The sequence below is a fragment of the Bison bison genome, unplaced genomic scaffold (assembly GCF_000754665.1).
Source record: "Bison bison bison isolate TAMUID 2011002044 unplaced genomic scaffold, Bison_UMD1.0 scf7180017864346, whole genome shotgun sequence".
In the NCBI taxonomy this organism is placed as follows: domain Eukaryota; kingdom Metazoa; phylum Chordata; class Mammalia; order Artiodactyla; family Bovidae; genus Bison; species Bison bison.
In genome coordinates this window covers 2,915,509-2,927,010 of record NW_011494918.1, presented here as the reverse complement: position 1 = coordinate 2,927,010, position 11,502 = coordinate 2,915,509, and the positions used below count along the sequence as shown (strand labels likewise).

At 49.3% G+C, this 11,502-nt stretch overlaps 1 protein-coding gene across 1 annotated transcript in view; it reads left to right on the top strand.

Annotated features, from left to right (window-relative positions):
• The first annotated feature begins 7,204 nt into the window (after window positions 1-7,204).
• The window catches only part of FCRLB (Fc receptor-like B), a 5,118-nt gene continuing 820 nt past the window's right edge, over window positions 7,205-11,502 (top strand). Inside the window, exons 1-5 of the mRNA XM_010854689.1 lie at window positions 7,205-7,235; window positions 7,508-7,528; window positions 7,878-8,132; window positions 10,282-10,548; window positions 11,169-11,459. Of these exons, the coding sequence (XP_010852991.1) occupies window positions 7,205-7,235; window positions 7,508-7,528; window positions 7,878-8,132; window positions 10,282-10,548; window positions 11,169-11,459 (865 nt within the window). The remainder of the gene's footprint in view (window positions 7,236-7,507; window positions 7,529-7,877; window positions 8,133-10,281; window positions 10,549-11,168; window positions 11,460-11,502) is intronic.

Genomic DNA, 11,502 nt, shown 5'->3' with positions numbered 1-11,502 from the left:
ACGGTTTTATCCCCCACTGCTTTGTGCCATCTATGCAAGTGTCAACCTAATGAAACAGGCAAGAGACCTCTTAGTAGGGTGTGAAGCTAGTGGTAAAGAACCCACCTGACAATGCAGGAGATGTAAGAGATGTGCATTCGATTCCTGGGTTGGGATGATCCCCTGGAGGAGGAAATGGCAACCCACTCCCATATTCTTGCCTGGAGAATCTCATGGACAGAGGAGCCTGGTGGGCTACAGTCCATGGGGTCACAAAGAATTGGACATGGCTGAAGTGACTCAGCACACAAACATAATTTTGACTTTTCAGATCCCTTAAAGGGTCACTGGAACCCCCAGGTATCTCTAGACCAAACTGAGAATTACTGAACTAGATCATTCTTAAGGCCCAGCCTGACATTACCCTCAAAAATCTCAATATTTACACATTTCTAAAAAGAAGAACCCATTTACTTTTTGATTCCTTAATCAGTTCTCTAGGGATAATAAAATAATTTTGACCTCAACCTCAGCTCAGTCATTTTAATGCTTCTAATTGGACACTTTTTAAGAGTCTAAGTTGGTTATACTACATGTTTCTTTTTTCCTTTGTACATCTGTGAGAAGACGCAACAACTTCTGCATAGCAGTGAAAATAATCAAGAATGAAAAGGCAACCTATGAAGTGGAAGGAAATATTTGCAAACCCTATAGCTGATAAGGGATTAATATCCAAAATATATAAGAAGCATGAACAACTTAGCAGCAAAATCCCAAATAACTTGATTAAAAAATGGATGAAGAATCTGAATAGGCATTTCTCAAAAAAAGATGTACAGATGGCCAATAGGTATATTAAAAGGTGCTCAATGTCACTAATTATCAGGAAAAAGCAAATTAAACCACAGTGAGATACCACCTCACACCTATCTGAAAGACTAGTATCAAAAAGAAGATAATAGGTGTTGCAAGGCTGTGGAGGAAAGGGAACCCTTGTGCACCATTGTGGGGAATGTAAATTGGTGCAGCCACTATGGAGAACATTACGGAGGTTCCTCAATATTTAAAAATAGAACTGCCTAATGAACAAGAGTCCCACTTCTGTGTATTAGTCAGCTAAGTCCTGTCTGACTCTTTGCCACCCCATGAACTGTAGCATGCCAGGCTCCTCGGTCCATAGAACTCTCCAGGCAAGAACACTGGAGTGGGTTACCTTTCCTTCTCCAAGGGTTCTTCCTGACCCAGGGATGGAACCCTAGTCTCTAGCATTGCAAATAGTGGGTAGTTGGCCATTTTTTTAATGGGGGGGTGGCATTTGAGCAGTAACTTGGCAACATGGGATCAAATCACTAGCTCCCTAGGGACGTGCATGCAAAGCAGCAGGAAGAGCAAGTGCAAAGGTTCTGGGGTGCATATGTGCTGGGCACCTGGAGGGGACACATGCAAGTGGAGCTGGTGGAGAGGAAGGAATGGGTCAGACTTAATTCAGGCCACACCGTGAGGCCTCCTGGATGTACTCAGAAAGCAAAAGGGATACCAGGGGTTCTGAGCATGATCGGCCGAGGCCTGAAGGGGCCCCAGAAGTATCTGCGAGCTGGGGGTAGGGCTCGAGCTCGCCGCGGGGCCGGGGTAGGTGCTGGCTTCTCAGTTCTCCCTCCAGGACACTTTGAGGCTGTGCACAAACTCGAGATCGAAGGGCTGCGAGGTGTTGAACCTGGAGAAGCCCAGGATGTTGGAGGAGTCCTCCACCACCAGGTGTAGAAAGTCCATGGTGACTTTCTACCATGGGGAAGTCCATGGTGACGAGGATGTACTTGAAAACGCTGAGGTCATTCCCAGCCTCGAGATGGTACTGAGAATGAGGTGGGAGATGGATGCGTTGGTGTCGATGAGGATGGTGGACACTTTTGTCATTGTGGAACTCCTTGAGCAGCGGGGTGGGGGTCCCAGCTGTCGTCCAGCATCCTCATGGACAGAGTCTCCTTGGAGATGAGGAAGCCACGCACCAGTTCCTCCAATCGCAGCAAGCATTCGGCCCTGAGATGAGCACTCGCAGATGAGGCTGGCTGAAGGGTAGTTGAAAAACTTGGGGATCTGGGAGATGGCCAGGCTGGTGTCCTTGTTATTGGGGTACAGGCTGCCAGACACAAAGCGGAGGTACTGAAGGTGGGATATCTCCTCGGGACCCACCTTGATGTGGGGGATCTCCTCTCCACAGATTTGGCTCACTGTGGAGACAGAAGTGGGGCTGGAGGAGGGTCCCAGGACAGACACGGCCCCCTTGGGCAGGATCTGACACATGGTGTCCGTGGCCCTCTACTGGCTGCCCTGCTGCAGCCCAAAGATGTCTACTTCCACAGGGGCCTTGGCTGGGACTTCGATGATCCTGTTGATCTGCTCCCTGGCCAGGGTCAGGGTCAGGGCCAGACATTCACTGTGGCCCCACACAATCTGGTCGTCCAGGATGGCAGCCCTGCGTGGTGATGAGAGCACCTGGCAGGTGGGGCTGGCCAAGGCAACAATCAGCAGCAGCAGCAGAGCTCAGCTGGAATCTTCCTCCCCTCCTCCCTGGGGACACAGCTGCTGTCGCCCCCACTCGCCACAGATCCTGGTGGGATGGAGGGCTGGGATTCCTCAAGGCCTGAGGATCAACAAGGGGGACATGCTCTGGAGCTGGGTGGTGGGGCTGGGGCCAGGGGTGAGGGTAGTCCACAGGGCCCCCTCCCCTGCCTCCGGTGGTGGTCCCCAGCTAATCCAAAACAGGGGGCTCCCAGGGAGCAGGGAGGAAGGAGAGGTGGAAGAGGAGAGGGAAAGCCAGGAAGGGGAGGAATAGGAAAGGAGAAAATGGAGGAGGGAAGGGGAGAGTAGAGAGGGGGAAGGCGCGAATGGAGGGGAAGGAGGGAGGGATATATATATATATCCCTAAGTGAAAAGGGAAATCAGTATCTCAAGAGATATCTGCATTCCCATGTCCATTGTAGCATTATTCACAATAGCCAAAATATGAAAATAACCTAAATGTCAACAAGTGAATGGATAATTAAAATGTATCTAAGATACGTTGTATGTACTACACATATATGTAATGGAATATTATTCAGCCTTAAGAAAAGAAACTCTTGCCATTCACAATATGGATGAACTTAGAAGACACTGTGCCGAGTGAAATAAGCCAGACAAGAGGGACAAATATTGCATGATCTCATTTATGTGTGAAGAAGATGCCCTGAAGGAGGACAAGGCAACCCATTCCAAAATTCTTGCCTGGAGAATACCCTCGGACAGAGGAGCCTGGCGGGCCGCAGTCCATAGGGTTGCAAGGAGTTGGACATGACTGAGTGACTTAGCATGCATGCATGCATTTTTGTGTGGAATCTGATAGCGCCAAACTCGTAGAAGCAAAGAGTAGAATGGTGGTTTTCAGAGGCTCAGGCAGAGAGAAGACAAAGTGAGTATGAGGAATCAGCTCACTAGATTATGGAGGCTGAAAAGTCCCATGATCTGCCATCTGCAAACTGGAGGCCTAGGAAAGGGAAATTGAGTCTGAATCCAAAGGCCCGAGAGCCGGGGGAATTGATGATGTAAATTCCAGTTCAAGGGTCAGAGAAGATGAGGTGAGATGTCTCAGCACAATCACTGAGGCAGGAAAAAAGGGGAGGGGGGAGGCAAATTCCTCTTAACTCTGGCTTTTATTCTAAAAGAGAAATATCTAAAACTCAATAGCATATATGTAAATTAATAATACTAAACATTTCTCAAATGTAAATATACGCATGTATGAAGGATTAGAAAGTAGTTTACACAGTGGGTGTTCGTGTGGAGCAGAGGAGAACAGAAGTATGAGTGAAAAGTGAAAAATTAAGTCACCCAGTTGTCTCCAGTTCTTTGCGACCCCATGGACTGTGGCCTGCCAGGCTCCTCTATTCATGGAATTCTCCAGGCAAGAATACTGTAGTGTGTAGCCATTCTGTTCTCCAGGGGATTACCAAAGAACTAACGCTTCTGAATTGTGTGCTGGAGGATTCTTGAGAGTCCCTTGACAGCAAGGAGATCAAACAAGTCAATCCTAAAGGAAATCAACCCTGAATATTCATTGGTAGGACTGATGCTGAAGCTGAAGCCCCAATACTTTGGCCACCTAATTCAAAGAGCTGACTCGTTGGAAAAGATCCTGAGGCTGGAAGAGATTGAGGGCAAGAGGAGAAGGGGGCGGCAGAGGATGAGATGGTTAGATAGCATCACTGACTCAATGGGCATGAGTTTGAACAAACTCCAGGAGATAGTGAAGGACAGGGAAGTCTGGTGTGCTGCAGTTCTTGGGGTCACAAACAGTTGGACATGACTTAGACAATGAACAGCAACAACTGGAGTGTGTAGCCACTCCCCTTGAGGGACTAAACCCAGGTCTCCTGCACTGCAGGTAGATTCTTTACCATCTGAGCTACCAGGGAAGCCCCAGTGTGAATAAAGATAAAAAATAAAACGAGAGAGGAGACTTGAAAAGACTAATGATGACGGTCTGCTATGAGCATGAAAAAACAGATTTTAGAGTTGAGACAGATTTCTATTCAAATTCCAGTTCTAGCACCACAGGAAACATATGTAAAATGGAGATGATAATTCCTCCTTAAAGTCCCCTTGCAGGAATTAAAGTAATATGGTCTTTCCTGATGGTCCACGGCTAAGACTCTGAGCTCCCAACGCAAGGGGCCTGGTTCGATCCCTGGTCAGGGAACTAGATCCCACATGCTGCAGCTAAGACTTGGCACAGCCAAATAAATAAATATTTTTAATAAATAAATAAAGTAATATCTGTGAGGCACGTGGTGTTGTGCCTGCTACATGCTCAGGGCTGCAGCACCCACTGAAATAAGCTGTGTCTCCATTGATACCAACAGCAGCAGCATCCCACTGTCATCACTGAAAGCGTCTTATTTCTCAGAATTCTTAGCAGATAATGGTATATCTTGTCCAGAAGTGATGTCGTGATAGGCTTCACAGAATTGCTCAGGTAATAAATGATCATTGCTAATTTTCTCTGCATAGTAAAGGTGTGCATAGTAAAGAATTAGAAATTCTTCAGGAAAAAGTCCTGGATGGAGAAGAAGATCCAATTTAGGAAAGTGCAGAAGAAAGCCTGGAATGAAGAAAGCTGGGTGGGAGATTCTTCAAGCCAAAACTTGAGCGCTATATGATATGAACCCTACGGGTGATTCTAGAGATTTTCAGGGAAGATTGTACACCTCATGAATTTTGAGTGTAATCAAGTTTTTTCGTGGAATCTGGGGGAAGAGGCTGAGATCTGTATTCTGAGTGATAGGAAGAGAAAATAGAGTCAACTTGGGTAGATTTAGGGAAGAGCTGAGGGGTGCATTACATTCTTATCATAAAGGTGGTGGCCTGGTACAGATTGTGGATGATGTGCGGAGGCTCACGTTGGCCCCGGATAAGGCATCAGGCATGTTGGGAGAAGCTGGGAACACTGCCTAGCTGGGTCCTCCTAAAGCAGGCAGTTTATAGTCTCTGTTCCTGGTGTCTCATCCTCTCCTCCCCCCACTCCTGAACACCTTATCAATTACCTCCCTGGTTTTCAGACCCATATAATTCTATCTCTCTTCTATCAAAACGTGTTCTCAAAGCAGGATCTGAAGTGACCAGCTTAATTTAAAGGATCAATCGCATTTCCCTAAGGGGCATCTGCATTTTTAACAAAGGCTAGCATATTAAGAGAAACTACGAGGAAATTCTTAGAGTGAAACTTTGGGCATCAGCAAGGAAGGGGGGAAGACACCGTCTTAAACCCTAACAGGGTTTGACCATCTATCTCCTTCCTGCCAGAGTTCCAAAGGAAGGAGGTACCCTAGTACTAAACAGTCACAGATGAGGACCGAACACTGTCCAAGGAGACATACTATCAGGTTGGAAAATTCATTAAGTATTTACAGGAGAATTCAGGTTCCCCACTGCTCAGGGTATGATCACACGGCTGAAAAGCACAAGAAGTAGAGGCGAGAGGTCAGGTCTGAGAAGCTTCCGAGGGGTTGATGCAGTGACTTTTCTAACACAGGTAAGGATTATTAGAACTGGGGCATGGCTGGGGACAGAGAGAAGGAAGGAAAGCCAAGTGAGTGGATATGTTATAGAGAAGATCTTTGGGATAGGTGGGAAGGAAGGGTTTTCTAATTTTTGAGGTTTAAGTTTCCAGGAAAGGAGATAGAAAGAGGAAACACATAAACATTTCTCCTCTTGACTGTGACACTGTAAGACAGTGACACAGAAGGTGGTTGATGAATCATACTCTTCTGTCTATTCACCCAGGGAAGGACGTGACTTCCAGGTATACAGAACCCGATGTCAATCTCACTTCCCACCAATGCCTATCACTGGGAAGTGAGCAGAATAATCCAGGGTGGATCTATTTTTTAAAAAATATTTTTATTTATTTATTTGGCTGCACTGGGTCTTCGTTGGGGCCCAAGTGATCTTTAGTTGCAGCAAAGTGAAGTGAAAATGTTAGTCGCTCAGTCATGTCCAACTCCTTGTGACCCCATGGAATTCTCCAGGCAAGAATACTGGAGTGGGCAGCCATTTCCTTCTCCAGGGGATCTTCCCCATCCAGGGATAGAACCCAGGTCTCCCACATTGCAGGCAGATTCTTTACCATCTAAGCCACTTAGGTTGCAGTAAGCAGGATCTAATTCCCCAACCAAGGATCGAATCCAGGCCACCTGCTTTGGGAGTATGGAGTTTTATCCACTGGACTACCAGGGAAGTCCCTGTCCTGTGTGGATCCTGAGGACATGAAGATGTCTTTCTCATTTGAGGCTTATGGGACCTTCCTGGATGGGAAAGGAGTGAGATGGGAGTGGGATGTTGCTGGGAGCCTGAAGGTGGCAGGCAGAGCCTGGGGTTCTATGTGGCTTTCTTGGGCTGCAAAGGGAACAAAGGCTTTCTCTACAGGAGGTAGGGCTGGCCTGAGATGTGAGGTGGTTTAGGCGTAAGCAGGTGGGACAGTGTCTGGTGCTGGGGCATCTGAGAGTTGACACATATCCAGCCTGTCTCCTGCTCCCTCCAGTCCACCGTGTTCAGAAATGAGGAATGACTGGGAGAAGCAGCGATGTCTCCCAGGGCTCAGTGGTCAGCACTGGTCACTGGTCTCTGTTTCTTCTCCCATCCCATGTCAGGGCATCTCCGTTGCTCTGCAGCTGCTGCTGGTAGATCCACCATGTGGGAGCTAACAGTCCTTCTGCTCCTGGGTGAGTCCTCAGTGAGGCAACACTGGCCTAAGAACTTTAGGTATGGGGAAGAGTGGGAGTCAGGGTGTATATGTGTGTTGGGGGGGATATTCAGTCCTCAGTTTGTTATCTATTTTTGGAGAGGAAAAGAGGAAAGGGGCTTTCTCAGAGTTGAGGGAACTAAAGGCAGAAGAAAAACACGTCTTGGGATTTGTTGAATCTTTCCTATGGTCAAGAGAGGCCCCCTTTTCCTTTCATTGCCAACATTCTCCTTCTTCTTTCTTGTTTTGTAGTTCCAAGCAGTGGACAAGCTGGTGAGTCTTACACATCCCTCATCCCAATTTTCTGTGACTTCTACTCCAACCATCCCAAGTGACCTGCCTGGGTACTCTCCACTTCTTAGCTGTTCCAGGGTAGCGTCTCTTCTCATGGCTTCTCAATCCCTGTGACTCAGTTTGCCAGCAGGCCTGGCACTTAGACATGGGTGCTCACCAAGGGACTAGTTGATAGCCCAGTGTGGTCTCTCCTCTCCCAGAGACGGACTAGTAACCTGGGTCCTGGAAACTGGCATTTTCTGATATTTTCTAACCTGAGATCTCATCCTTGGGCACCTCACCTTGATTCTCTTTTTCACATTGCTGCCTCCCATACCCTCTCCCCCAGCTACTCCAGAGAAGCCCATATTGTCTCTGCACCCACCCTGGACCACAATCTTCAAAGGGGAAAAGGTAACCTTGCGGTGTGATGGGTACCACCCGCTGCTCCTGGAGCTTCGACCCATTAGCACTCTCTGGTATTTGGGCCACCTACTCCTGCCTTCTTATAAGAAGAGCATCGAGGTGCACACGCCAGGGGTGTATAGATGCCAGACACGCGGAGCACCCGTCAGTGACCCCATCCACCTCTCTGTATCTAATGGTGAGTGTCTGAACACTGGAGGGGCAGCGCACACGTCCCCTGGCAAGGCTGCCCCTCCTGTGGGAGAGGACACGGGGCCACTCTGATTGGGGTAGGAAGAGAGGGGTTATACTGAGTCTGCCTGGCACTATGTGAGAGATGCAGTAAGGCTTGCATAGCCTCAAAGGTCCCTTTACCATCCTGCCAGTGGACAGTAAATAAACATTTCTGTTCATTTACTAGCTCAGAAGAGAAGAGAGTCTAAGGACCTGGGATACTGAATACTTTTGAGAAAGAGGGTTGGGCAGGAAGGGAAAGGGCAGTGCAAAGCAGGAAAAGTGAGGTTCCCTGGACAGGTTGCCTGCAACTGGGGGATTACTCTTGTTTGAACAGAGTGATGCTTCTTTGTGCCTCCCATTAGTAAAATAGGGACAATAAGAGTGTCCATCTGTTCGGTTATTGTGAAGATTAAAAATGAATTATGAGAGGTTGTCAAAGAAAAAAGCAGATGAACAAAGCACTTTTATTACACACACACACACACGAGTCAAGAAGAAACTAATTTCCTGGGAAGACATAAAGAGCTTCCAAACAGAATAAGAGAAGTAACAGTAATTTGTTCATTAGGGCACAGGATTGGCTACTTTGTAGGGAATATTTTGTCATTTTAGCCTGGTAGGGTATATTTTCTATTCAGAATTTAAAAGGTTATCACTCAATGTTCAGATTAGCATTTACACTTCATACCCATTCGTTGCTCAGTCTCTAAGTCACGTCAGACTACTTGCAACCCCATGGGACTGCAGCACGCCAGGCTTCCCTGTCCTTCACTATCTCCCAGAGTTTGCTCAAACTCATGTCCATTGAGTCAGTAGTGCTATCTAACTGTCTCATCTTCTGCCGCCTGCTTCTCCTCTTCCCCTTAATCTTTCCCAGCATCAAGGTCTTTGCCAATGAGACAGCTCTTCGAATTAGGTGGTGGCCAAAGTATTGGAGCTTCAACTTCAGCAGCAGTCCTTCCAATGAATATTCAGTGTTGATTTCTTTTAGGACTGACCGGTTTGATCTCCTTGCAGTCCTAAGGACTCTCAAGAGTCTTCTCCAACACAATTCGAAAGCATCAATTCTTCGGTGCTCAGCCTTCTTTATGGTCCAACTCTCATCCACACTCCATGGTTTCTTGTTTGGAAACTGATAGCAAGCACAGATAAGATACTGAATATGATAGACAGTAGTTACTGCTTGCAGAACCGAGAGTACCATAGAGATCGTGGCTATTACTTGCAGAATTTTTTCTCCATGTAAAACACCTAAAGTGGCATTTAGCAGTACTTTGGCCACCTCATGCGAAGAATTGACTCATTGGAAAAGACTCCGATGCTGGGAGGGATTGGGGGCAGGAGGAGAAGGGGACGACAGAAGATGAGATGGCTGGATGGCATCACCGACTAGACGGACGTGAGTCTGAGTGAACTCTGGGAGTTGGTGATGGACAGGGAGGCCTGGTATGCTGCGATTCATGGGGTCGCAAAGAGTCAGACACGACTGAGTGACTGAACTGAACTGAACTGAGGGCTGTGTAAACGTTAGCTAGTATGATGATCAGGTAAATAAGGGTACCGCAGAAGGTGCCTAAGGCTGTCCTCGGGGGGTGGGAGGCCCTCAGGTATGTTTTCTGGAAGAGATAAGATCTAAGTTCAGACCTGCAGGATAATAGGCCTCAACTAAAGTAGGTGAAGAGGTCTTCTTGGCATGTACTAAGGCTCTGGGCAGTGCCAGTTCTCCCAGCAGTACAGTATGGATGGAATTAGCCTGCATTGTAAGGCGGAAAAGGAGACACGGGGCAGGGGAGAATCCTGAGATGGTGCTGAAAAGGTAAGCAGGGGCCAGGTCAGGAAGGCCTTGATGCCATCTTAAGGCGTTTAAACTGGATTCTGACGGACACTACTCTTTGAGGCTGGAACCAAGTCTCAGCCATCAATACCTAAGGTTGGCCTTCCCCTTCCCCTTGCCACTCACCATCTGAGGCTCCTGGGGTGTCCAGGAAGGGAGAAGGGGATTGGTGGGGGGAAAGGGGTAGGAAGAAGCGAGCAGGGAGGTGGAGAAGAATGGGTCACCCCAAGGGCTGGACTTTCTCTTGGAATCAGTCTGTTTGTGCTGACTGTCGTAGACTGGCTGATCCTGCAAGTGCCCTATGCTGCGGTGTTCGAGGGCGAGCCACTGGTCATGCGCTGTCGCGGCTGGTACGATAAGATCGTCTATAAACTTCACTACTACCACGATGGCCAACCCGTGCGCTACTTCCACTCCAGCGCCAACTACACGGTACCCCAGGCCCGCGCCAGCGACAGCGGGCGCTACCAGTGCTCCGGCACCATGCGCATTCCCGTGGAAAGCGCGCCCATGTTCTCCGCCAAGGTGGCCGTGACCGTGCAAGGTGGGGGAGACGGGGCCGGGGAGGGAGACAAACAAGCCTTGGGAAATTCTGGGACAGAAACCCGGCGGGGAAATGAAGGGGCGAGAGTTATAGTAGCTGGCAAGCTGGGGATTTCTCTGCGGGACCACGAGCACGTTCTCCTCTCCTTCTTAGTGTGAAGTCGCACTTGATCTTTAAGCCTGGGTGGGGGCAGGGGTCCTGGCTTCTTTCTCTGGGTAGGCACCCATGTAGGGGGAAGCTCTCTCCGCAGCCCCAGCCAGAATGACAGTGGCAGTAAATGGGATCACGGTGGGACTGGGGCGAGGGAACTGCTTCCAGGCGTCCTGAGACCCCTTCTAGGCTGAAGGATCAGAGCTGGATGTCAGTCGGGGAGTGACTCGAGGCGTCTGACTTGGTGCCGCTCCATTCAAGCTTTCCCCTTCCCTCGTGGACTCGTCTCCCACATTTTCAAAGACTTTCCTCCCTTCAAGTGTACACACAATCTCCTCCCTGGTGTGTTAGAGGTCCTCGTGGGAAACCGGAGCGGGAGAGGGGTCGTGGGACTACGCTGGGCCCGGTTCCCTGGGACCCTTGCGCCGGCCTAAAGTGCACCTTTGGCCACTGGGCCCCCGCTTCCGCAGAGCTGTTCCAGGCGCCCGTGCTGAGGGTGATAGGCCGGGTGGAGGCTCGCGGCGGGGCCTTCGGAGGAGTGGTCTTGCGCTGCGAGACGCGCCTGCATCCGCAGAAGCGCGACACGCCGCTGCAGTTCGCCTTCTACAAGTACAGTCGCCCCGTGCGCCGCTACGACTGGGATGCGGAGTACACGGTCCCCGAGCCGGAGGTCCAGGAGCTGGAATCGTACTGGTGCGAGGCGGCTACAGCCACCCGCAGCGTCCGGAAACGCAGCCCATGGCTGCAACTCCCGGGCCGCGGTGAGTGACGGCCCTTCCCGAAGCCTTCCGGGCGGGCAGCCCC